General features: G+C 42.9%; 2 protein-coding genes across 2 annotated transcripts; both read right to left on the bottom strand.

The window, feature by feature from the left end:
• Window positions 1-1,435: 1,435 nt before the first annotated feature.
• ap5s1 (adaptor related protein complex 5 subunit sigma 1) lies at window positions 1,436-11,256 on the bottom strand. Its single transcript, XM_075447699.1, has 3 exons — window positions 10,980-11,256; window positions 6,005-6,296; window positions 1,436-2,498 (listed from the first exon to the last, which is right to left on the bottom strand). The coding sequence occupies exons 1-3, from the start codon at window positions 11,159-11,161 to the stop codon at window positions 2,370-2,372; spliced, it is 603 nt and encodes a 200-aa protein (XP_075303814.1). The 5' UTR covers window positions 11,162-11,256; the 3' UTR covers window positions 1,436-2,369.
• A 7,407-nt stretch (window positions 11,257-18,663) lies between these two features.
• On the bottom strand, window positions 18,664-26,089 carry cdc25b (cell division cycle 25B). The gene is made up of 15 exons (XM_075488099.1): window positions 25,480-26,089; window positions 25,223-25,320; window positions 24,720-24,768; window positions 23,461-23,502; window positions 23,260-23,293; window positions 22,934-23,062; window positions 22,132-22,248; window positions 21,893-22,030; window positions 21,662-21,739; window positions 21,396-21,584; window positions 20,785-20,889; window positions 20,637-20,699; window positions 20,394-20,492; window positions 20,023-20,268; window positions 18,664-19,742 (listed from the first exon to the last, which is right to left on the bottom strand). Exons 1-15 carry the CDS (start codon window positions 25,686-25,688, stop codon window positions 19,602-19,604), a joined length of 1,737 nt encoding a protein of 578 aa, XP_075344214.1. The 5' UTR covers window positions 25,689-26,089; the 3' UTR covers window positions 18,664-19,601.
• Between the last annotated feature and the right edge of the window lie 850 nt (window positions 26,090-26,939).

Raw genomic sequence — 26,939 nt, 5'->3', positions numbered from 1 at the left:
TGTCAATATTTGTCTCTTAATAGCAGGTCTCGTCATGTTCGGCTGCATGCTGCCCCCTGGTGGGGTCGCTTGGCACTGTACTCAGATGTGGGAAGTGTAATTCACAAAATTGGATGTGCAGATCCAAAGCAGCCAGTTTAATGCAACTAAATGTTACATGTAACGACTTAAAAATAATTTGCCCCTTTGTAATAACTTATTCATGCTTATAGAATAAACAAGTTTGAAACCGATAACTGTAGAGTGGACTGTTCTGTCATTCCTTTCAGAACAAAACTAATTAACATCAAGTGCTTATACTGATTTCAAATGATTGATTAATTCCCTGTAGTTTACAGTCAAAAATATGAGGACACCTGAGGTGCCAGCCTCAGATGCTGTTTGAACATCTCAGGTAAGTGACAAGAGCAAGTCAAGAAATTTATTTACTGATTTATTCAGAAGTTTTGTCACTGATGTGGAGTGATGAGGAAGCCAGGCTCAGGCTCAGTGCTCCGGTTCAGCCCAAAAGTCTTGGAAAGGTGTTGATTTGGTTCTGTTTCATTTGGTTCTGTTGATTTGATACTGAGCATGACACCGCGCCAGCCAGACTTTCTTGTGATCTTTTAAAGTTGCATTGTGCAGCAGTTCTCCCGGCGTTTTAAGGTTTTAATCTGGATACTGACTGCTTTCTCACTCATTTTGCGTCCGGTCCTTGTATCTGACCATTTTCAGAGAAATGTGTTTTTTGTTTGTCAAAGATGATAAAGAGACCTCACTGAAGAGATGAACCAGTGTTGTGTCTGCACATAATAGACAACTTAGCACAGAGTCCATTTTAAAATGCTACATTTGCTACTGTCAGTCTGTAGCAAAAACACAAATACAAAAATGTCCAATTATTTTGGACCAACAAGGTGATTTCCAGAGATATTAGCTGAAAAAATGGCACGTGAAGGACAAAATAAGTGTCAAGCCTAAAAACTATCTCCAGCACATGAACAGTATCTGAAAGGGATGTACTTAAGAAAAAGCTGACACATGACCTGAGATGCACCTTCAGTTGATCTGTCTTCCGTTCACTGAAGCCTCGTCAGAAATGGTCTCCATGGAAGGCTGACTGTCAAGAAGCCTTTCTTAACAGACTGTTTTTGCCTTTTATTTCCATGAATGTTTGCACAGCACTTCACGTTTACCTGACAATATATTTAGAAATGAGGGATGGCTCAAGACTTTGTAACAGTACTTTTATCGTAAACGTAGTATGTGAAAAAACTGCTGAAACATTGAAATAAGGTCACTAAGAAAGGAAAAAAAACAAATCAGTTGTCTTTAGGAGCAGTTAGTGTGCCGCACGCTGCAGACAAAGCTTCCACGTTTTCCCATTTTGTGTTTTGTTTTTTTAATATTCAACGTTATTCAACTTTCAAAGAACGCTTCTTTGCTACTACGAGAGAGTTGATGAATCTTTTTAATGCAGGCAAAAAAGAGAACATCATTCAGACAGACTGCCCTCTGCTTCTAGAGTCACGGCGTCGCTGTCGAGTTTTGTTGGCAGAAAAAAAGAAAAGAACATGTAAAACTAAAGGACAGGAGGGAGACGCAGTCAGCACGACAGATGTTCACATGATAAACAAGAATACAGGATGTCTGTGCTGTGGTTGTTTTTGTCATTATTTCGTTTTGTTCTGCATTCTGAATGCCAACATCTGTGCGTTCCCTTCATTATGACTTCATATGTGCCATTTCCATTCTACTCATAACAGTGACATTTCTGCTTCAGCCAACAATAAACAGGTCCGACTTTGATCTTTCTTTGCTATCACAACATGACTCATGCTGCAGTCTGCTTTCTTCCTTCTCTTCGGCTCTGTTAGAAAGCAATAATACACTATGAGAATTTCATTAATTTACACACACACACACACACACACACACACACACACACACACACACACACACACACACAAAAAGGTCAAATCTGACTCCTCAAGGCCCCACTGTGACAATTCAAGTATGGCAAATCAGATAAAGGACAGGCTTTGATCCTGGCATGCGAGTCCTAACTGACCCCTTCAGTTGCACTCTTTAATCTGCCACATTTTCATTTCCACTCTTCAATTTGACGAACACGATTTGAAGTGAAGCCTCCCACACGGTGAACAGCCAGCAGTGAGCCGCACGTGGCTGACAGGAGAGGTTTCCAGTCTTTGTTTACACGTCCAGCAGCATCCACATCCAAAGCAGCCAGCACCTCTGCTTCTGACGCACAAATGTCCCCAAAGGTAAACAACAGTGGGCTTGTTTGCTTGAAGGTTACAGCAGTCACAGCGAGCAGTTGTTGACCTCAGACTGTAGGTGAGAGACTTGGCCGCTGGGGTCACTTTGGTTCATTTGGCCATGTAGGCTGCGACTTCCTTCTCCAGACTCTGGGCAAAGCGGTGGTTGAGGAAGAGGAGCTGGCCGTGAGGCAGCAGGCGGCTGAGCAGAACATCGATTCGGCTGCTCTTCAGGAGGACCTGGACGGAAAATGCCATTGGTGACAAATCGCATTTAATTCTGATACAACAAAAGTGAGATGTAAAAATAAATTTAAAAAAAAAACTTGACAGTGCAAAAGAGCACGCCCTCAAAAGACAATATATTGTGGAGCCTCTTGTCTGTCGAGGTATGCTTCTATTAGGCCGTAAGGTGAACCTCGAAAACTCCTTCAGAACACCAGGCTTGTTCCACGCTCTCCGAACCAAACACGCTTCAGCTCATAAAAATATTGTTGTTATGTTGAGGTTTAAAAAAAAGTTTCGCCGCTCAGAACACAGTACTTTTTTAGTTCGCAACGTTTAAAGGAATAACTAGTGCCTGGCAAGGCGTATGTACATATTCGGCAGGCGTAATAACAGTTTGGCTCGCGAGAGGTGCCACGGTTGAGACGTCATCAGAATGGACGAATCGGATAGCTGGTATGTCAGCTGAGCTGGTAAACAGAAGCAGCACCGCAGTGGCAGCGCGATCATCCAGCAGTACCGAAGAAGACGAAATTTCGACCGAAAATGTTATAAAAAAGAAATCTTCCAAACGTAATATTTGTTACATGCACATATCTTCTGTTAAGCATGAGGAAATTTCATGAGGAAATTTCACCTGCACAAGGTGGAATGGAAGGAATCAGAAGGAACAAATAAAGAAGCACTTGCTGAGTTCTTATACGATGCGTGGCCACATGCTGATCTTACAGCAGTGGGAAGAAACCTCAGCTTGTACATAGCACAGCAACATGTCACTGTGTGACTGTACTGGAAGGTGTGCAGTCTGTTCATGCTGTGGAAGACCTGCAGTGTGACCACGAAGAATGTGACACTGGTGTTTTTGCATGCACAACATGCTGCACAGGAACATAAGACTGTCATTATTAAGAGCCCTGACACTGATGTAGCAGTCATTGCTGTGAGTCTGCAGAAAGATTTGCCATGCAGCTTGTACTTCCTCACAGGGACGGGCAACAGAACACGCATAATGGACATTACCAAGGTGTCATCAGCTCTCGGAGCCAGTGTGTTCAGCCTTGATTGGGATCCATACATTCACTGGGTGTGACACCACAAGGCAAAAAGAAGACATTTGCTGTGGCATGCGAGAAAGATGTCTACCTGAACTTTCAGAAATCTGGGGACTGAATTTAACTTGGACCACTCTACATTTGCATTACTTTGCAAATATGTATGCCATTTATACGATCAGCCAACCGCAGAAAACATCAATGAGGCTAGGTACAAAGCTTTCTGTGTGGCATCATCAGCATTGCCAGAATTATCTATCCCCCCAACAAGTGATGCCCTCCACCAGCACTGCAAAAGGGCAAATTATCAGGCTAAAATAATGAGGTCAGATTGGCGCTCCATCTCCCACTGGACATGGTTGGCATCTGGAAGATGGAAATCTTCAAGTGACATGGATGACAAGAAATCCAGCACTGACAGTGAGGAATAGTGTTTGTGTGTGCGTGCTTTTTTTTTTTTAACTCTATTCTATTCCATTTGTATAATTCCTTTTATTATGGTTATGTATATAAGTTTATAAGTTTATGCCGGTTGATGTAAATGCCAGTTGATGTGTATGCCCTACTTGTTTTGACTTTGTTATGTGTTGCATAGTTATTACTGAATAAATCAGTAAATGAATACCTGAATGGTCCTTATCATTGATAATTAGAATTATTTCCATTCATTAATAAAAAATGACAACATGAAAAGGTAACCTTATCATCCACTTGCACAATAGTTGTTTGTACTACAAATAAAGCACTGTTTGGAATTAATTTAGCCCACGTTACAAACACGTGGATGGTTATCAATAATTATTGGAATTCCATTAATTGATCAAAATGACAACATGAAAGGTCAGTTGCATAATTGTGCTTCGTGCTGTAAATAAAGCACTATTTAGAATTTATTTGGCTCAATTCAGAAATACATGAATGAGCATTATCGTTGATAATTATTATTTTATGTTCACTTTAAAATGATATTTTGCGAGATTCCTTTCTGTAGGTTAGATAATGACAGCACCAGGCAGGTTGTCATTTTTCCAGTTTGTTGTCGTAAATCGGCAACGTGATTGGTCCAGCGCGGTCACGTGGTGTCTTGTGACGTCAAAATCGTCATTCAGCCGAGGAAAATATTTCTTCGGAAAACGTCTTGGTTTAAAAAAAGTACAGGATTCTGTAACGCGAAACTTTTTTTGTATGTGCAAAATAACTTTGTCATTTTTATCAGCTAACGGGCATGTAGTTCGGAGAGCACGGAGCGAGCCTAAACGAAAACGGGGTTCACCTTACGGCCTATATGATTCTGGGACATGTAGCCACAGCTCCATCACGGTTAAGACTGATGGTTTCTGCTTCTCAGCGGCTCTCAGCATTCCCTCAATTCTGCCCCATTTCCATAAGTCCATGCTCATGAAAAACATCCCCACTGCACGATGCTGCCACCACCATGCTTCCCTGGGGGTATGCTGCCCTGCGGGGAACTGAAGGTGTTCTACTGTGGCCTCATTTTACCTGATTTTTACACAACTTCTCCTTTTGTTTTCAGTTATCTGCAGCTGACTCAGCATAGCCTTCGGTAAGGATGACCAGTTGTCTCTCTTCGTGTGTACAGCACAGTCCCTCGTCCCACAAATTGACATGATGTTCCGCAATTTGATTTTTATATATGTCAGAAGCCAACACTGCAGGGCGGCTTTTTAGAAAAAAGAAATCCATGAGTGGAATAAGACTATTGATGGGAGATGGGAAAGGTGCGTTCAAAATCAATTCTATAATTCCTACAATGTTACAAGGCCTAATCTGTAATGTATAGTGTTTTTAGTCAGACATTATAACAAAACCTTCGAAGTTAGACATTAGGGGTGGGCGAAAAAAAATCGATTCATGTACACATCGCGATTTTTAATGGGATGATTTTAAAAATCGATTTTTCTCCCCAGAATCGATTATATTACGTCATATCCGTGTCCAGAAAAACTTCATCAATTCATTACATTAAGTTATGTTAAAACTAGCCCTCATTTGTGCTGTGTGGACATTTGAATTCATTTTGTAACTGTAAACTTAAAAAAATGCTGTGCATGTTAAGTACCTCTTTTTGTCTGAGTTGAAATAAATGTCAGCTGCTGGACTGACTGACACAGACTGATGTGTATCGCTTATGGGAACAACATTCATTCTAGGAGTGTATGATTCAACTTGTTTGTTTTTTAAGGATAAAGAAAATTGCAATTACTAATTATATCGAATTGCAATTATCAAGAATCATGATATAAATCGAATCGGCACCTTAGAATCGGGATACAATCGAATCGTGACCAAAGCATATCGTCCCACCCCTATTAGACATTGGATCTAAACTTTAGACTTGGTTCTGAAAAATCTGATTGCTTTATGGGTTTGAAGAGTTAACAACAACATGAAGGCTCTCTTTAACGGTGGATGAACGCAGCACACACGCCTGCTGGGCGTTTGGCTCACCTCGCTGCCCTGCCCCAGCATGTGCAGCTCCTCCAGGCAGTGTCGGGTCAGGTTCCTCAAGGTTCCCTCAGCCAGCAGCAGGTTCTCGTGGGGCTCACAGACCAGTGAGAAGCCCAGACTCTGGACCCCCAGCCACAGGGCGCTCATCTCTTCAGAGAAGGGGTGTCCTGATCTCAGTCGCACCACTCCGCTGTCAGCATCCTGAGAGACCAGAGCCTCCTCGCCGGGAGCGTGCTCTATCAGCAGGCGACCAGAAGCCTCGCGGGACAGGGAGATGGCACTGAGGACCTTCCTGAGTCACAGAGGCACACTGGGTATTATCTGACCTGCTATTTTTCCTACTTAAATTAAAGCTTTTAAAGCACAATCAAGTTCTATCAGAAGAAAAAACACCTGTGGAAAAAGATAACAACCTCATTTGTAGGTTGTTGAAATTACCCACCATTATTTTGGCATGTTGGATCAAAACCGTAATTAAAGTCTTTTCCACCGCAGGGAGTGAGCAATCTCTTCTGACAAACACAAACAGCAACGGGAAATAAATGAGACGAAAGCAGAGAAGACTGACAGCCTCCACCGCCGTCTCCATGATTCTCAGCTCACCTACCGTGCGCCCCAGAAAATTAGCAGGACGAGGTCGCCGCTTCGCTTTTGGGTTGCAAAACCCAAAACCCTTATCTTCTAATTAACTTCATGCTCAGTTTGCTTTGCTTTTGTTCCTTTGGAGTGTAAGTGTTTGTTAATACAGCCAAGTTCCCAATAAAACCGCCCAAAGCCCAATAAAGCCAGAAAATTATGACTGCAAATCAGCCCATTAAGACTGCGTGTCATTTCCAGGCTGTCGCTCAGGTTTTAGAACCATAGCGTCACCTGACAAATTGACCATTTTAATTTAATTTAATTTAAGAGAAAGTTAGAAGCAGCAGGATATGTTGAATATGTTCTCACAGTTGGTTGTGTTGCAACGTTCCGACATGCTTCAGTTAAAAACTTGATTCCCCTTTTGTGCACGTAAATACCAGGACAAGGACGGTGATCTAATTAAATGGCCTCAGCTGTGCATGTAACCATGCTGAGTGTCAGCCGTCACTGTGGATGACGAGTGTAATAATACAGGGTTTTTTTCAGGATATAGGTGAAACATTTTACGTCAACACTTTTATTATTAGGGATCCACAAATAAATGATATGCCGACATTGTTGGAAAACCCATCAGAAAACCCAAGCAGAGGATTAGTGAATATAAACGCACACATGCCCATGTGTTGGTCTCTTATTGCAAACCTAAACTGCTACACAGCATCCATCAAGCCATCCCATCCATTTTCTACTGCTTATCTGTGGTCAGGTCGCCAAGGCAGCAGGTCCAGGAGGGAAACCCAATACTTCCAGCTCCTCCTGGGGTATCCCAAGGCGTTCCCAGGTAAGAGGGAACACCTCACCCTGAAGTCTCCACCCAGTTGGAGGTACCAAAAAACCTCCAAATGGAGGTGACCAAGAGGCATCCAAATCAGATGCTCGTCCCACCTCAGCTGTGCTCAGTTTCATGGAAAAACACTGAAGTAAGATTTGACACCAAAAGCCTGAAGTTACGTTACACCTTTTAGGACTAGTGGGACCAAACCAAATAGACACAAAATAACCCCAAAAACACAATTTTTTGCGTATTGTGAGTCTCCAGCTTTATACTTTACGAAAGTTTAATATAATTTGGTGTCACTTCGTTGTTTTTGCATATGAAGGAGTCCTCCGACTCTCTCCTCTGTTGGACCACTCAGTAATGGGTCCATGCTTGGATTACATGGGTATACAGTGGTCTGAAAACAGCCAAAAACAGTACCAACTCGGGTGACCAGATTTCCCGTATTTTCATTACTTTTCACACGTCCTGCAAATTGAGACGTTGTCCCGCATTGTTATTGACGGTCAGATTCCAGTTTTGAAATGCGTGTTTTATAATCTGGCATTTATCAAATCGCTGTGTGGAGAAAGCAGTGAGGGACGTCATCAGGGGGCGGGGCGGGCTGTTTGATCATGTCAATCAAACGGGAACGCGGACGCAGGTTAAGCGCGCCCCCGGTATGCAGCCCGAGATATGGTCGGAAAGGGAAGAAAACATGACTCGTTCAACTAAGAAAAGAAAATGCAGCTACAACAAAGACTGGGAAACTATCTTACGGAGCCCCTAAAGGGATATGGAGGGATTTTTTTTTTTGCGAGATCTCGTATTGCGAGATCTCGCAAAAGTTTTTTTCCCACGTCAGTGAACCGGAAGTAAAACAGACACAGCGATTTCAGATGTCTCTAACTTATGTCAAAGCCAATACTAAAATAGAAATCATTAAACTTCTCCCACGGATGATGGGTAGGCTCCTCCATCGCTGTCTGTTTTACTTCCGGGTCACTGACGTGGGAAAAAAAACTTTTGCGAGATCTCGCAATACTTTTTAAGAGATCTCGCAAAAAAAGAAAATCCCTCCATGTCCCTTTAGGGGCTCCGTACTATCTACCCCTGGGTGAAACCAGTGCAAGGCGAGTCTGAAAATACAGGGAAGCCATATTTAAAGCCCTTATTAAAGCACTAGAACTGAAAGGACAATTGTAGTCCTGACTGTCTGTTGTTGAAACGGGAACTCCGGTATATTTGAAGCGCAATCCCATTGCTAGAGGTTGTCAAATACTGATAGTAGGACACAGACAGGTGCAAATCGGCGCTCCCTGTGCGGCGATTGCGCTGTTTGCGCAGCCTGTCATGCTAGCCAAATACGTGGTGGCCAATGGGCAATAATAAACCTTCCACGTAAAACAACAACTTGCACACTGCAGAAACGTCACACCACTTTATAAACCATCCGACAATAAAGTCACAAGCCTTACCATCAAAACCATATGCATGGTTCTCACATTACTGGCATGGGGACGTTACAAAACAACTTCATAAACAGCATGTCACTTACCGGTTGTTGGTATGCGCGCATGTCAAAGCCCAAAAGAGTCAATGGACGATACTCCCAAATACAAAACAATCATCTTCTCTAGAAAAACTGCGTTCAAGTATTTAAAACATTACAACAATATTACTGGGCATGAAAAAAAAATACATAAAAGACAAATAAATATTTGTATGAATAGGCTTAAAAAAGACATATATAGGCCTATTATATTTTATAAAGGCACTCGTGTCTTGAGGGTGGATTCCCTCCGGGGATTCCCTCAGCCACTGCCCTCCCGTTAGAGGTGGTGGTGCTGGGCACCACCCGTTTTACGGGCATCTGCCTTCTTTCTGTTGGCTCAGTAGAAGTCTGTGTTAGTTTAAATAGGCTTAATTATTTAACAGAACATGATATAGATGATGACTCTAAATTTTCCTTAGGAGTGAGTGTGAGTGTGTATGGTTGTTTGTCTCGTTTGTCTCTGTGTGGCCCTGTGATGGAATGGCGGCCTGTCCAGGGTGTACCCCGCCTCTTGCCTATTGACCGCTGGGATAGGCTCCAGCCCCCCCGCGACCCGACTGACGGATTCAGCGGTGTATAGATAATGGATGGATGGATGATATAGATGAGAAAACATAGTTTATGTGTGTGAAAACAGCATTATGTTGGGAACAAAATAACTGCACAGTCAAATAGCCACTTAATATTTACATTACAGTGTAAAACATGATCAAAATGAGGTACCTCCATGCCGAGGTCTCACCTGTTCACAATGTTTTTATATTTCATCTTAAACTGCTGCCAAGTGCGCTTCTCCCTCGCGAGATTGCACCTAAATGAAATAAATGAATGGGCTACCATTCAAGCAGTTTCCCTGTAATATTATTGTGATTGCAAAGGACTACATTTAAACTTACACTTTTGCTGCTGCAACGGTGTTGCACTTATTTCTAAAAACGTATTGAAACTCGCCGTATGAGTGCATTGAGATTTCCAATTCGAGGTTGGTGAATAACGTAGCCCCTCTTCTTCCCTGTTGCCAAGGTGACTCGTCGAATCGGGGCTCCAATGATGCTGGCTTTTTAAAGTTGTGGTGCACGCGCTAAACTCAAGGTGAACCTACTCAGAGTTGATTAAACTCACTCAAATCAGTGTTTCTGGAACCGAAAACTCAGGGTTTTCTATCTCAGAGTAGATCAACTCAGAGATCAGGAATAGACTCAGAGTTCGTTGAACCTGCTACGTGAAACGGACCCCAGGCCTGGAAAGTTTCAAATGTTGCTAAAGTTTACAGATTTTAGAGCTGAGTTTAGAGCTTCAGGCCGGCTGATTTCGGCTCGGGTAGGAGCGAAAATATATAGTGGTTACGTCACTTATGACGTCATGACGCAATCTAGCGACTTCTAGTGACTTTTCAGAGAGCCAATAGCAACTTATTGTGATTTTTTTTTTTTGGCAACACTGGTCCTACTGTCAGTATTTGACAACCTCTAGCAATGGGATTGCTTCAAATATACCGGAGTTCCCCTTTAATTGTACACAGTCAGGTGTGTTAACTTGAGAGGCACTGTGAAATAGTATGAAAGCTCCATGCTTACTATGTTTTCTTACGTGAGAGAACTTAGGAAAGTTGAATCTAAGATATCTTTGTTAAGTTTTTATTTGCAGTGTTATGTGCTATTGTATCAACCAGATGGCAAAGCATAGTAATGTTACAAGCTAAGGGGCAGAATAGAGATGTTTACTTCTTTTAAGTTATTTTAGACTACCTCGATGCATTGGTATCGCACATTGTCCCACACAAACATGGTCTTTGTCCCACATCTGGTGAATTGGAATCTGGTCACCCTAGTACCAACAAACACACACCAGAGCTATAGAGTAAATACAAACACGTTCGAACCGAGTGATGTCACTCTTCTGGTTTGTTGTAGCTGCTGGCATTTGAATGAAGACCATCCCACTGTTGGAGCACTATCCGCAGTGTCCACTGTTAAACTATTAGAGGATGTTTCAGTGGTTTTACCACAAACCGCGCTCACCTTGCTACCACTAAGATCTTCTCCTTCTGCAGGAGTCGTCTTTCCTCCGGGCTGCGCTCCCGGTGCCGCTCAGACAGCAGCGCCTCGTCTGGACCGAAAACCCGGGAGTAAAGCACCCGGGTCTCCCCGGCAGACAGGGCGCCCACGGGACACACGGTGTGGATCAGGAAGCACCGCACCATGTTCTTACAAGCGAGGAAAAACCACGACAACACGGCTTATTTCTTCTAACAAAGTCTTCACTCTCTCTGCTGGTTATTCACTTCCGCGTTGATCAGCTGACCGCTCTCGTCCACCGTTGCATTAAATCGTTTGAAACACCAGAGGGCGCCCACGGTCCTGTTTCCCCACTTTTTTTTAATGAGGAAGAAAGCGTGCTGGCGGAAACAACAAGTCGTGCTTATGTTAAAGGGACACTATGTAATAAATTAAGTCATTTATTAGCTCAAATCAACATATTCATTCATAAGTTAGTTCTCATTGGTGTAAAATGATCTCTGTCAAAAATCTCACTTATCCTCCTGAGTGAAGAATAACTTGTCTGTATCTACATAGAGCAGGTAAGCTCTATGGAGGCTGCCATGTCCTTCCGCTCTATGAAAAATGACGAAGTGCCGAGAGGGACATAAAGCACTTCGAATCGCGATTTCCCCACCAGGCCTACAAGCAGAAATGACGTCATTGTGACGTCATTTCCGCCAAATGGCTTATTACAGCCGCTAATGCTAAATAGATTTTATTCCTTGGCACATATGTCTTTGTGTTCATTAGCTTTCTTTTTGTAAGTGCATCATCTTCTTCTTTTTATTATTATTCCTATGCTCCCCCTGGCTATCTTCTTTTTGGCGTTATGCTCACATTTGTAAACTGTTATTTTGTTGATTTACTAATAAAGTTTAAAAAAAAAAAATGCCAAATAGATTTTATCTCGTAAATGATCCCACTAATAATGCATTGATTGTTACCAAACTTCTGCCGTAGTACACATAGGCTCTTAGCTCACAAAACGAGGCATTAGAAAGTTTGTAAGTTTACCGGGAGTTTATTTACCGCTGCTAATGCTCCTATTGCTAACACAGGCTAATGCTAACGCTGCGTCAACGTCACTTCCGGTAACTCCCGGAATATGACTAATTGCATTGCTTGCACACCAAAGGAGATGTTATGTTATCTGACATGTTATCTGTCATCTGTATTCATAGTGTTGTTGTATGTGTGTTATATAATCCTTTGTACTGTGTGTCTTGATTTCTTTTTGTTTGTATGGACCTTGAGTCTGAAGCTATAGCTTCTTGAATCTTGACACATTCCGCTTGCCGTAGTTCAAGAAGTTGCAGCGCACATTTGAAAACGTGAGGCGCTAGAGAGCAAATTCATTCAACTTTGCAAAATAAAATTGCACCACTAGATGGGGGAAGAAATTACATAGTGTCCCTTTAAATAAAACTTTTTTTTAAATATATTTTCTTGTCTTTCTTTTTCTTTTTGACTGAAAAAAAATTAATAAAGCCGCTAATACACACAAGAGACTGGTTATTGATTCATTGTTTATTTGGAGTTCTGTTTATAATGTCTAAAAATCAAGAATCTTTATTGTCACTACGCAGGCATAGTGAAATTTTGTTCAGGAGCTCCTGGCTTGGGATACACAAAAAGATACAAGGCACACAGTATAAAGATATCTAAATAATACAAAAAAAAAGTTAAAGTAAAAAGTTACAGTGCAATCCAATTGTTTTATGACTGTATTGCACATATTGCAGCACAAGTCAAAGTTAAATAAAATTGTAGTGCAGTGCGAGTGTCTGTCTGCAGCGGTTTTTAATAATCAGTCTATGGGTGGGGGTGGATGCGTGGGGGTATGGGGTGATGGATTTTACAGCTCTGGAGAAGAAGCTGTGTCTCAGTCTGTTGGTGTGTGTTTTGATACTCCTGTACCTCTTTCCGGATGGAAGAGGCACAAATACTTCATGTCCTGGGTGGGTGGGGTCTGTGGCTATACGACTGGCCCTCCTTTGGACCCGGCCGTCGTATATTGAGTCCAGGTGTGGGAGAGGACTCCCCACAATCCCCTGTGCTGTCTTGACCACACGGGCCAAGTCCTTCCTGTCTTGTGCAGCGCAGCTCCCATACCACACTGCTGCACTGAGACAGAGGATGCTTTCTGTTGTGGTTCTGTAGAAGTTTTTCAGAAGCTGAGGGGAGAGTCCAGTCCTCTTCAGCTTCCTCAGGAAGAAGAGCCTTTGTTGGGCCTTCTTCACCAGGTGGGATATGTGCATGGACCAGGTGAGGTCAGATGTGATGTGGATGCCCAGGAACTTGATGTTGTCCACCCGCTCCACCTCCGCCCCATGAATGAGGAGAGGGGTGTGTTCTGACTTCCTGGATCTCCTGAAGTCCACAATGACCTCCTTGGTCTTGCTGGTGTTCAGGACAAGGTTGTTGTCTGAACACCATCCTGTCAGGTGCTGGATCTCCTCTCTGTAGTGAGTCTCATTGTTGTCCGATATGAGACCCACTACGGTGGTGTCATCTGCAAACTTCACAACCATGTTTGTTGAGTGAATAGCAGAACAGTCGTGTGTGAACAGAGTAAAAATTGCCGGGCTGAGCACACATCCCTGCGGTGTGCCTGTGCTCAGGATCAGTGTGGACGATGTGCAGTCATCACCACTTGACCTCACCACTTGAGGTCTGTTGGTGAGAAAGTCTCTGATCCAGAAGCACAGGGGGCCCCAGGGGTTGTGAAGTTTCAGTGTCAGCTTGTCCGGAATCACAGTATTGAAAGCTGAACTGAAGTCCACAAATAACATCCTGACATAGGTGTTGGGATGCTCCAGGTGAGTCAGGGCCGTGTGCAGTGCTAGTGAGACTGCGTCCTCTGTGGATCATTTCTCCCTGTAGGCGAACTGATGTCTGTCCAGAGTAGCAGGAATGATGTCCTTGATGTGACTTAGGACAATCCTCTCAAAGTACTTCATGGTGTCAGAGCGACAGGGCGGTAATCGTTGAGGCTGGTGACAGCAGATTTTTTCGGCACAGGCACAATGATGGAGAACTTGAGGCAAGCAGAAACAGAAAATGTTTGTCTGTGTCTAAGGTCTTCAACTTTTGCTTGTTTTCTACAGCTACATGCCACCAAACAGAAGATATTTAATTTCTTACAAAAAAGAAAATTGTAAATACATGCTGGGATGAGTTAACGATTCATCTTTGCAAGATTCTGCACAAGATTGATAGGTTTTTAGGGGAATTGTATCTGAAAATAATTACCTGTGAGGTTTTTTCATTGTATTCATATCAATTCATTGTATTTGTAACATTGTAAAGCTGTAAGCTTTCATTGCAAAAAAATAAAAAATACATTTCCAGAATCTAACACATTCACATTTCAAACAGCGTGCTTTTACTTCCTTGTGGGCATTTTAATGTTTTTGTAGTAAAATCTACATTTAATTGATTGCCTTGTTCGTTTACATTGCAAACTAATCAGAACGATCAGAATCAAAACATCAAATGTCAGTGGAAACCTGCAGGCTTAGTGGAGCAGTATAGTTTAAGTGGATGGAATGGCCCCTGAAAGACAGGAGGCTGCAGAGGATGAGGGAGAGCAGAGTGCCCCGGGGTCTCGACAAACAGAGGCAGCTGTTAATCCAGCAGCTGCTGGTGGTCACGCTTCTTTACTCAGAGAGGCCCTGTTCAGTGTGTCAGCGTGTGTGTGTGTGTGTGTGTGTGTGAATAAACTGCCACAGCACCTTCCTGTTAACCTCTTCATCCTCAGCCCCTCACACAGAGCAGCTGAGACTCAAACTAATAACCAATCGTGAGAATGCGCTGCTCCTCGTGTGCTTGTTTCACTTTGAGGGAATGTCCTAGAGATTATTGTAAGCAATCCAAATAAACTGTTTGAGGTTCTTTTAAATGACTTTGACCCTTTTGGTGGATTATTTTTTTTAAGGCACGTTAATTGTTATAAAAAAAAATGTTTTTAAAAGCGTTGTGGGGGCATCACTTTGGGCTCCAGATGTGCATTGAAATTAATGTATGATATTATGTTGGAAGGGCTTCATCCCTCCACTGAGTAAAATTAAATTCATCTGTTGTTTGTTTAATCCCTACGGACAGGCAGACAAGGCAGAAACAGATAAATCAGACGCTTTTTACTTTGAATACCCCGAGTTGCCTGATTGAACCTGAGAGCAGACAGTGGTGACCTCTCCGAGTGCAGCTATTAGTTTCATGCATGGCTCCAATATTTGCAACATGAGCAGTTACACAGAAGTAGAAATGCATAAAGGATCAAAATTATTCTATCATGTACTTTTATGTGTGCTGAGCGTTTTCAATTCAGGAATGGAAATGGAGCATTTTAACAGCGTGGTGTAAGAACCTTCACTTTAGTAAAGCATCTGAGTGTTTGGTCCAAACGGCCGTGTTAATCAGACTGCTTTTCATCTGCCACAGACACAAAAATTCAGTGTGCAAAGGGCGCACTACAATAAGAACTGGCATAAACATATCCGGTTTAATTCAGGGACTTTTCATCCAGGACCGGTTCCAAATCACATTTATTCAAATGCTATTTTTCAAATGCATATTTCAAAACTTGTGCTCTATATACAAGCAAATCATATCTGCTTTGGTAATTCCCTTAACTCTCTCTAAACACAACTTTGGATCACAGCCGTACTTTTTGTATTTGCATATCTCTCCCTCTATCTATCTATCTGCTTAATATCAGTAAAAAAAAAAAAAAAAAAAAAAAAAAAAAAATCAAGGAAGTTTTTTAAGGGAGAAGATTGTTCTCTTTGCTTAATTTGAGTCCATGACTGGCTGTTTCCGCTGATCTGAATGTAAGAAAGAAAAAAAAAAAAACGAGACACTGACGTGACAAATTTCACCCACTTCCTACTCTATAATGCATCCAACATAACAGTCTAATTGTGCTATCACTTAATCATTGACTACTTTAAAGCCACACCAAGTTTAATTTGGATTTATTCTCAGGTCAGGAGGGCAACATCGCCTGTTCCAGCTGCTTACGTGAAGCTTTTCATGAGAACATGTGTGGGTGAGAAGTGTTTCTGCAATGTAATGATTAACCAAGACCAGTTTGTACACATTATTCCTCAGTAGTAAGGAAGCAAATCGGCAGGTAATTATTGGCTAAAAAATCATTGAGCACACTCAATGTGAGAGTTGCAGACCCTGCAGTAGCTGTTTGATTTGATCAGGTTTACAACACAGAGCTCATAAACAATGAGAGATGTGCAGCAGCTCGTGTCATGATCACCACAAAAAAGGCTTAGCAAGTTTCAGTGTTTCTGAGCTATGAGTCACATTTCCCTGTGATGAAACAGCTGAATAAGAACAACAGGATGTGGGTGAAAAGGAAGGGCGATCAGCCAGCGACACAGACCAATAACAGCGAGGCTCGCTGGTTTGAAATAAAGGAAGCTAAAAACAACACGCAGCGGGCCACTAAAATATTTTTTTATCTGCTGCGCGTTCCCAGCACGGTGGTGTGAAAACATCCTGAGTGTGAAATCACCTCAAACCGGAGCGACAATGTGCACAGAGCAGAAACAGGCGGGAAAAGAACGCCTGTAATCCTCGAAAACACCCTGAACCAAAGGTTGTTCTTGCACAACCAACAAACCCCACCCATGCTTTGAAACCTCCGTGTTTGTGCCGCATGCTTCACTTGTCAAGTTGTGTGCCCTCTGATTTACAGGCTGGTTTGACAGTTTCCTGTCAAAGTCTACAGACAACGGGTCACAGCAGAGTGGTGACACCCAGGCTGGAGGGGTTTGTGCGAGGGCAGTTTTGAACGGCTCGTAGCTGCCTGCAGCACCCAAAGGTGGGGTGTAAAGGTGAAACCACAGGATGGGTGGGGTAGTATTCGAGACACCCTGCAGGGTGCTGCATGGGTTCCCAGCGGGATGCTCAAAGTGCACAACAACAGCTTTGAAAGACAAATACATTTATAAACACATCTAGAAAACAAGATAATTAAGACATTTAAATCTTTGCAGTTTGGAGCTTCTAAAAATCTATTTCTGGGCAAAAGTTCCCAGATTTTACATAACGAAGTATGTTTGACTCCTGTTTCAAGTTTTCCCGAAGGGAAAAGTCCATTATGCATTATGTACTTTGTGAGTGAAGTTTAACTGTTTGTTTACTCAAACCTGGCCAATAAAGCCGATTCTGATGTATACCTCACACACAGTCACGGTTCAAGGCCTTTTATATGATCAGTTAGTAATTTTACTTAAATTAAAAAAAATAAAAAAGGTAGAAACCTCATCATGATTATATACCCACTGACCCATGTAAAGACAGCTTAAAAAGAGATATTCAGGCACCCCCTTCCTCCCCTCTTTTAGCTGCACATGACAGCCAGTGAGACACATTTTTCACTATGAAACTGTTCTTTAGGGCTCAGCCAGCGAAATGCAAACAGAGGTCCTCTTTCCCACAGCTGAACAGCCTCTGAGAAACTGTCCGATTTCAAACTTTGGCAAAGTGCCAGATTTCTGCCTCTACGACCTCCAGTTTATCAGACGGGTCACGTTTCTACAGCACGTGGTGGCTCTGAATTGGTTTCCGCCCCTCTGCCCTTCCTGCAGCAGAACTGTTAACCTCCTGTCAGGACACGTCAAGGTGCCAGGCGCTGCCTCCAGAGAGAGGAATGTGTGTGTGGAGGGGAGGGGGAGCAAGCACGTGCTGCAGCAAAGAGGCCACTCCCGAGGCTGGCTGAGGGAGGGAGGGAGAATTTGAAAAAAAAAAAAAAAAAAGGGAACTGCTCTGTGCAGGAAAACTCAAGTCCCCGCCAAGCAGAGCTGCAGACCAAACACAGCAGATGTGTTATTATTGGAGTTCAAATGTGGACGAACGAGTCTGCCTAGAGTCCACGTCTCTAAACATTATTTGGGTCAGAAACCTTCACCCCAGAGATGACACAAGTTGTTGTTTAAAGAAGAACTGCGGTATTTTCAACATTAAGCCTCATTTATGAGTCTGCAATATTTTAGAACCCTCACCGCTTTTTTGATGTTTACTGCTGTCTCCGGTATTTGCCTAATTTTGATTCTTCTCAACCTGCTTCAGAATGGCAAGTCATGTGCATGTCCAAAAAGGTCCGTAAAAGCACCATAAACGTCCGTTTTCAAAATCATCAACTCACCGGAGGGGTTACTGGTGTGCACTGGTAATCCATATCAAATTTTGTTGCGAAAAGTTGCTTCTGTCGTGTTTTATTTGACATTTTGTACTGGATGTTCATTGATATTACTCCGCCACCGCTAAGAAAATAGTGCGAGCATGAACGAACTGCCAAATAAAACACGACAGAAGCAACTTTTCGCAAAGAAATTTGATATGGATTACCAGTGCACACCAGTAACCACTCCGGTGAGTTGATGATTTTGAAAACGGACGTTTATGGTGCTTTTACGGACCTTTTTGGACATGCACATGACTTGCCATTCTGAAGCAGGTTGACAAGAATCAAAATTAGGCAAATACCGGAGACAGCAGTAAACATCAAAAAAGCGGTGAGGGGGGTTCTAAAACATTGCAGACGACTCAGAAAAGAGGCTTAATGTTGAAAATACCAGAGTTCCCCTTTAAGAGCAGGTTTACAAGACAGTTTAAAAAGAAAAACAAGCCACTAAGCAAGCTGTTTGAACGCACATTGGATCTTTATTTCAGCAGCTCCCCCACGAGCCTGTACCAAAATATTAAAGCCACCCGACTCATTTCAAACTGACATTAGTTCTGCAGAGGGCAAGAGGTTTTATCTGCGAAAATCAAGGAGTCAAAGCAAATCAGAAGATGTTTTTCTCCGATCAAAAATCTCCTCGCCGACCTGCAGCATCAGAAAAAGAAAAAGAAATCTCACTGCACAGTTAACAGGTAGTTTTGGTTTGCTTTGGTTTCCGACTGAGAAAACAAATCAAGTATTGCAACCGATCAGGAAGGAGAGGAACATAAAGAAAGAAAGAAAACCATCTCTGCTTTCACCTTTTACGGTTCATTCAATTTACCAGTCAGCATTTCAGGAGAAAGATTCACAAAAATAAACACATCAATTTCTAAATAAGGGTTAACTCATTTAAAAAAAAAAAAAGTACAAAAAGTAGTATTAAAAAAAAAAAAAAAAAAAGCACCTCACCATTCCAAGGCTTTAAAGTAAGTGCTTTGATAAAGTTCAGACAAAAACTGTAGTTTGGTTGGATTATTGCAGTCCGGCACGGATTTGTGCTTAAAAACCATTTTTAAAAGAAGACTGTAAAACAGGAAGTAGGTCCAAGTGGTTTAAAAAAAAAAAAAAAAAAAAAAAACCAGCAACATACAAAAATCGCCTTTTCAAATTCTGCTCGTTGGACCTTGTTTAGGCCAAAATGTTTTCTTTAAAATTTGTATAAATAACTAACTTTGCTATAGCTACATGAAACTTACGGGACTGTATGGGGAAGAAAAAATATATATATATAAAACTGTATGTATATATGCCCTTTTCTGCTGGTGGAACACCAAAAGGTATTTCCTGGTTGGTGGGGTGAGGCCTTGGGCTCAGTGAGGAGGTTGGACTGAGTGTTCGTGGGGATGAGGAGGCGCTCACAGGTTCTTCAGGCGGCTGTACATGTCTCTCTTGCTACGCTCCCCGGCCCAGGTGCGACTTTTGAGGCGAAACTTCCTCAAGTCCTCCTTGAACTCTTCGTGGTGCATGGGCCGGTAGGACTGAGGTTCACACTGGGCCTGCGCAGAAGGAGGAGGACATGAATTCAGAGCACCGAACAACCTTCAAGAGTACGACTGATCCCCTATTAAATTCAGATGTGACAAACTCAAAGAGCAAACGGCTTCCAAGTTTGAGAACAAAGAAGGCAAACGGACCCAAAGTAAGTAAATAAATAAATAAGGAGAGTGGATTTAGCTGGAGTTAACATGTTCTTCGGAACGATCTCTTATAACCTGGAGGAAGGTGAAGATCTAACTGAAAAGCTCCTGAATGGACTATAAACAACAGATCACCAACCTGAAAATGAGGGAAGAAGTCTTTGTATCCCCCCTTGAGGATGTAGAGCTCGGGGTAGTGGAGTTTGGGATACTCGTTCAAAGCGCGGTCTCGCTCCCTGACGAAGCGGCACATTCGAGGGCCGCGCTCCGACGAAAACTCGCAGTGGAAGATGACGACCACTCGTTTCTCTAGGCTGGAGGGGACGATGGGGGTCTTGAGGAGGAAATCCTCCACTTGGTCTTCCTGGTGCAGGTTCAGCGCTCCCTGAGACAACAAACACAAGCCCAGAAAAGCTTAGCTCAGAGAACTGAAAGCCACCCACCCACCACACAAACTGACTTAAGTCTGACACTTTCTGCACCCAGACACTTTTCTACATGTTGACTCACTTTGATGTGTCCGCCTTCGAACTCGTAGGGGTAGCGGCAGTCAATGACGATGACTTGCTCAACTACATGATCAAACTGGTTGGTCAGAGCTGACACCATCTTGAAAACAAAACACAAACAACACGTTTTAATCAAGCAATTAAAAGGCTGTCAATATTTTATCCTAAAATTAATCCGACAGTAAAAAGACACAACGCATGTTCTGTGCTGGCTGAGCATTGTGCAAGGCTGGCGTCCACTCACCATCTCTGAGGTAATGTACTTGAGGTCTTGATGTTTTCCCTCCACTGTTGGGAGTACGAAAGGCTAAAAAGACAAAAGAGGATTCGGAATGCCGTTTCACTTAGTTCAATAAAAGCCACACAGCTGAGGAGTTTTCAGTCTTCCTTACCTTAGTGAAATCACCTATTAGCTCATTAGAACCATCCACCCTGTCGAGCAGCGTTTCAATGTCTGTCTGACAGAAAGACTTGGACCTCTGTAGCAGTGCACTGCTCTGGAAGGAGAGACGGGAAAGGCTTAGGGAGGCAGTCAAAGAGACAATACAAGATAGTCTGTAAAGCCAGCCAAAAGCCACCGAGCCTCACCGACTGTTTCAGCGGCCATTAACAGGCCATTTCATTTGTACCGACAGCAGGTATTCGTTTTGCCTGAAATAACTTTCAGCATTCCAAAGGCAATGGTTCAGTATGACACCAAACATGATTTTAGTCCAACGTCTTTTTGTTCGCAGCTAGTAGCTGATGAGGTGGAGAAGAGAGTAATTCCAGAAAAAGAAGAGCACATCTAGTCTAAAAGGAATTCTCTTGCTCAGTGACATTTTCTGCTAGTTTAATGAGTTTGTGCTCATCCAGATGGAAGAAAGCATTTTTAATCGTAGATGGTGATTTCCACCCAACATTCCAGAAATGTTTCCCCAACTGTAATTTCACCAGCTGTGAGACAACACAGAGGGGGGTTTACATGTGGCATTCTGCTTTGCGTAATGGCATCATGACTCACCATTCTTGGGGATTCAGGGTTTTGCTCCAGGGAAGTGACCTGTGTTCCCGCCACACTACGCCGCCTCTTCACCCTCACAGGCGTGTTTTCATCCCCGGGGCAGTCGGGACGCTTCACAGAGGGACGGGACATCGGACTGGGCATGGAAGGCGAGCGGAACAGGTTTCGTGGCCGCCACCGCATAACAGGCTAAAGATAAAAGAGTAAGGAAAACTCACTTTTGCTTTTCTCAACCTCAACAGAAATCAAGAGGATGGTGAACTTACAGAGTCTTCTCCTATGCGGTCAGCCATCAGTGGGGCAGTGAGCAAACTTGCCATTCCCATCGGCATCCCAGAGTCGCTCTGTAAACAACACGGAAGCATTAGGGCTCGTGTCCACATATGAGAAGAGAGTGCGTGTGGCCTCATTAAGCTGAAAATCTCTACTTCTTTCCACCATTGTACAGTCAGAGCAAAAACTATGCAAGACAAATAAAAGGCTCGTGCCAGTCTCACCTCCATGTTGTCGTCGAGTACGTCCAAAAAGCCGTCGTCGTCGTCGTCGTTCAGAGAGGAGGTGAGGGAGGAGCGTCTCAGAAACATGGGGCTGGAGTCGTAGAGGTCCAGCTGCTGGACTGGAGGAGGCGAGGAGAGCTGGACAAACATGAAAAGGGCAGAAAGGTGTCAGCCTCCTTCTAAAGCCAGGTCACAACCTGCACAGCAAACACGGGCAGATTCTTCACATGCTCGCATACCATGAGAGCCGGCGCCGAGTTGGGACGGAGGGCAAAGGCGTCCTTTGAATGTTCGCTGTTGGAGCGCACGCGGTACCGCGACGCGGGCTTGGATGGTTTTTTAAATTCAAAGCCCTCCTGAAAAAAAATTAAACAAATTCTAAATGACAACAACCAGTAGGTCTGATGGATGAAAACTTAAGCAAAACAAATAATAGTATTACAAAATTTCTGCAGGCATTCATCATTTGTTCCAAATGTAAGCTTTGGTGGGGAAAATGATATCCTCTTGTACCAACCTACTTTTAAACACCTAACATGGACACCGAGACTATTCTAACAATAACTCTAGACTCCAGAATTGTAACCTGAAAGATGCAATGCCGTCGCCATGGTAACATGCACTTTTTAAGTAAATGCAGATAATAATAAGCTCCAATCATGACAATGCTGCCATCTTAAAGTCAAGGAAGGATGGAATAGAACAATACTTTATTCAACCATAACAGGATACTAGGATCCTTCTGTGTATCTTTACTGTTTGTCAGACACTTCAGATGGATCCCGACTGGCACAATATGCATTTGGATTTGTGTTCGTTTTCTCCATAAAGTTGTTAGTATCACAATGTGTTCCATCACAAGGGTAGTAAGAGGTAGCAAACAGCCATGTCAGTTTTCCTAATGCAAGACAGGAGTCTTACTAGCATAAGCGGGACACAACTTGGTTCCATCCAACAAAGTACATGTACTTTTGGAAGCAGAGTTGTTGAACACCTTGTCATTTTGTCCCAAAAACTGAACGCTACCACACTAACATTTACCATGTTCTCCTTGTTGTCGCGATGAGAGGTGGAGGATGTATTCATTTGGGAGGGTTGTTGGCCAAATATTCCATAGCGGTTAGAATCATCTTGCCCCTTCAGAGATGGACTGAAACCAAGGAGCTGGAGCTAGGGGTGGGGGGAGAGAACAGAAGCAGTGGAAAAGGCTCAGAGACAACAAACAACCCGTTCTTTGCAATTGTGTTCCATACTTTTGTGTCAAACTTTTTCAGGTTCTATTTTAACTAAACGTCAAGTAAAACCAGGCCACGTTTGTCATTGTCACCCTGAATGCACACAAAAACAACACGATAAAAACGGCTTACTGGCAATGAGTTGATTCTTCGAATTGGCATCTTCCTATAATTAATAAGAGAGGAAAGGAATGAGCTGCAATCAAAACAAATTAACAGGCAGATGTTTGGTTTTTTGTTCCAGTGAGGAATTAACACCTCCGTTTAACAATGCCGTTTGAGTGAGAGGCCGTAACAACCAAACACGACGTCACTGATTGGAAAGCAACTTACTCGTTAAAAACCCGGCTCGACTGTTGTATGGCCTTTTCAAATCTGTAACAAAACAGAAAAGATGTTAAAGAAGTGTGCAGGAAATGTAGCCAAGAAAGGTCAGACTGCCTTAAAAGCCAGTATCAAAACACTGTACGTTCAGAAACTACAAAGAATCTGGAGCTCTTTTGAAAAACTATGGGGAACGGTTGGACTTGAGGAAGCTGGATGAATGAAAATGGGCGAGAGGTGGTCCTTTGCATTGGAGTAATGCCCACCTGTATGCTAAACAAGGGGAGCTGAGAGCTCAGTGTGCTGCTCAGGGGGATGGGAGAGGAGGAGACGGGATGCAGAGATCAGCTAATCCACCATATGCCTGCCGGAGCCAACGCTGCCAAGCCACTCTTCTGCAAGAGCCCTTTGTTTGCCGAGGGGGGAGCGTGTCCCACTCAAGGCAGACCACAAGAGGGGAAAAGCAGTTGTTCTCTATGGGTGCCCTCATTTCTATAGCATTGATGCAGAAAAACTCCAGCCGCCCCCTCCCTTTTTTCCTATTGAAACAACACAGCATAGGAAGAGTGTGCCAAAATCCAAAGGGGGTGGGTATCATTAAACCCGAGCGCGGGGCACATCCTCCCCCAACCTGAAAAACTCCTAGCAACCCAACAGCTGTAAAAGGAGGAGAATGAGGTCCTCAGCACCCAACACTGCACTAAAGGAACTCACATCAGACAGCAGCAGATGTCGGCAGGGACTCACCCAACCGAGAACTAAGAGGCCACCCATGATCAGACAGCTGAGGATATGCTGACAAACTGGTCAAGATAAGAGTGGCGGGCACAACTGCTGCAAACAAGTTTCACTGGGACCTGCACTCAGTTTAAGGCAAATATTAAGCCCGTATTTGTGCCGACAGAAACTGAAAATAAAGTACACCATCTCCCATGTGATCTTTTCAGAGTCAACAACTGTAATATGATTTTGCAGCACAGCAGACCGTGTTTTTTCCCCTAGAAAACAAAGAAAGTTCATCTCTCAGGGCCTGTTGGCTAATCTGATTAGCAAAACAACATGAGTGAACCAGTCGTCTTAAAGCCAACGGAAGAAACAATAATCCTGCAGATGAGAAATGGCGCTTGGCTCAGCTGAACTCATGCATAGGGTGGGGAGGTGGGGGCTCAGAGGGGTGAGAAGAGGGGCAACGCTCACAAGTTGACTTATCAGATAAGACAGGGGTGGGGGGGGTGGGGGGGGGGGGTGAGGTGGACAGTAGAACTTACGTGTCCTCCACTTCATCATCTGAAGGGCTGGGGAGATCCAAACCAAGGCCTGAAGGAGGAAACGCACATTTCATAAATTGATAAATGACAAACTATCAGTTAAAAAAAAATACAATTGTCTTTGACATGATATTTTATCATTTTTAAATAGCAGGTAAACTAAAGGATTCAAATTGGAAAAACTCATAAAACGCCTTGATTAGTACAATTAACAATCAAAAATCCAGAGCCAATAAATCACATGAGACAAGTTAAGAGAAAATCCTCTCAACTGATACGATGTAGTGATCAACATTTTGGCCTGACAAGTAAACATTCTTAGTTTTCTGATAAATCATTTAAGTCAAGCATTCCTACAAAGATTAAATAAACCACTGACAGACCACAGCTAATGTTAAAGGCATGCGTGTGAAACCAGGAGCAATAAGTTGACATTAACCTCTTTTTGTATCAATGCTAATAGCATCAATAAACACACACAATGGAAATAACCGGGGGCTCACCAGCATCAGATGAGACGTCAGAGGCAAAGGAGGGAACCTTCACAAGGGGGGGAAGCTTTCTCCTTTTCGGGGTATCACATTCGCTGTGTGGCTGTTCGCTTAAAAGGAAGAATCATATATAAATGAGTGATGTGAGCACAAGTCAATTTTCCGCATGCCAAGTACGAGTCATAATAGACTAATAAGCTTTATTTATCTCTTGCAAAACTTTAAACGTAAAGCGTGTGAGCTAAAACACACAGTTTCAATAATAGTACCTTCCGAGGCCAGCTAAATTGTTCATGTCCAGAGCTAAATTGGTGACTGGAGACAGCACCGCCGCGGGTCCAGGGGAGAACAGATTCCTGCAGTGCGCGGTCTTTGTGCTGAGGTCCGGCAGAGTGAGCGAGGAGAGCCCGTGGATCGCATCGGGCCTTCTTTTAAAAGCGGCGTTAACGGGACTAGTGCTGCCAATGGTGGACTCCATCTTTTTCTAGGTATCCAATCTAGACGAGTCTTACAGGCGGTAGTATTTACTGGTAGATTTAATCAGAACTGCGAGTCAGAAAATGCCAATTAGCAACGCGGTCCAAACTACACGCTAACCCGGAAACTAACCAGTCAGCTAGCGAAAATATAACAAAACATTTTTTTAAAAAACGATCCGAAAGTGATTCGGTGGCTCCGAGTGAAATAAAACTTTCATCCGGCCTGGTTATATTACTAGAGCCACATAATTGTTGTTTATGTCTGAGAGCTACTGCGCAGTACGTTCTCTCTGACAGCCCCCTGGTTTCTGAGAAAGACCGTGAAGCTACTTGTATTTATGTTCAAAATAGAAGCCCAGGAGCGGCAAATTTTTGGCCAATCAGGGCCATTGTATCATCCTGCAAACCAATCAGCGCTCCCAACGACTCTCTGTTGTTATTTCCTTACCGGATGGGGACGAGCAGGATGTGACAAAACACTTTAAAATGTTCATGTCTTTTGTCCTCAAACTGTGAGATGCGAACTTTTTTTTATACTTTTATATTATGCATTTTGAAAAACGCGCGTTTAGAGTGTTTGTGTGAAGTAATTTTCCGACAGTAATTTAACATAAAAATCGTCCAAAGTGCTGCAGAAAAATGTTTGTGGATACAAGTCTTTGTTCATCAGCATAAATAAAGATACACTGATGTAATCATAATCACTTAAGTGCTGTGGAAATCAAACAAACTGACATAAAGATTTTAAAATCTTATTCATGTTAATAAAGCAATATTCAAAGGTTTTACTTATCTCTACAGTTAAAATGTACTTTAGGTATGACAGTCAGTAGTGGAGAAAGTAAAAATATTCTGCTACAAGTAAAGGTTTTTCATTTAAATAGGTTAATAAAGAGGTTGAAAAAAAATTAAAACATTATTTCTATTGAAATTCAGAGATATCAGAGAAGTGCAAAGTGGCATAAAGATTTTAGACAAAGTTCCTCAAAATTCTAACTTACTTCAGCTCTTAACTTAAGTTTTTACATTTCACCAGTGCAGATACCAAGAGCACAAAAACACAACATGAGTCCTGTAGCATAAGCACAGCCTTGTCCTCAAGAAGAACCTCCTCAATCTCTTGTGACTTCATCATTTGTGTGCTAAATGGCAGACAAGCTCATTTGCCTCCCACGCAAAGTAATTCAGACAAAAGAAATCAGTTCCTCGCCCGTGTAACAGGGTGCATATGTATGAAGGACACAGGGCAC

Source organism: Odontesthes bonariensis, chromosome 17 (assembly GCF_027942865.1).
Source record: "Odontesthes bonariensis isolate fOdoBon6 chromosome 17, fOdoBon6.hap1, whole genome shotgun sequence".
In the NCBI taxonomy this organism is placed as follows: domain Eukaryota; kingdom Metazoa; phylum Chordata; class Actinopteri; order Atheriniformes; family Atherinopsidae; genus Odontesthes; species Odontesthes bonariensis.
Note: the sequence above shows the minus strand (reverse complement) of the source record. Positions and strands in the feature narration are given on the sequence as shown.

Excerpts from the sequence above, each read along its gene's own strand:
- ap5s1 (XM_075447699.1), bottom strand. The coding sequence starts at position 11,161 with ATGGTGCGGTGCTTCCTGATCCACACCGTGTGTCCCGTGGGCGCCCTG. Across the intron at positions 6,297-10,979 it reads AAGATCTTAGTGGTAGCAAG|GAAGGTCCTCAGTGCCATCT; the intron begins GTGAGCGCGGTT and ends TCTGTGACTCAG. Across the intron at positions 2,499-6,004 it reads TGCTGGGGCAGGGCAGCGAG|GTCCTCCTGAAGAGCAGCCG; the intron begins GTGAGCCAAACG and ends TTTTCCGTCCAG.
- cdc25b (XM_075488099.1), bottom strand. The coding sequence starts at position 25,688 with ATGGAGTCCACCATTGGCAGCACTAGTCCCGTTAACGCCGCTTTTAAA. Across the intron at positions 24,769-25,222 it reads TGACGTCTCATCTGATGCTG|GCCTTGGTTTGGATCTCCCC; the intron begins GTGAGCCCCCGG and ends TTCCTCCTTCAG. Across the intron at positions 20,493-20,636 it reads AGTACATTACCTCAGAGATG|ATGGTGTCAGCTCTGACCAA; the intron begins GTGAGTGGACGC and ends TTTGTTTTCAAG.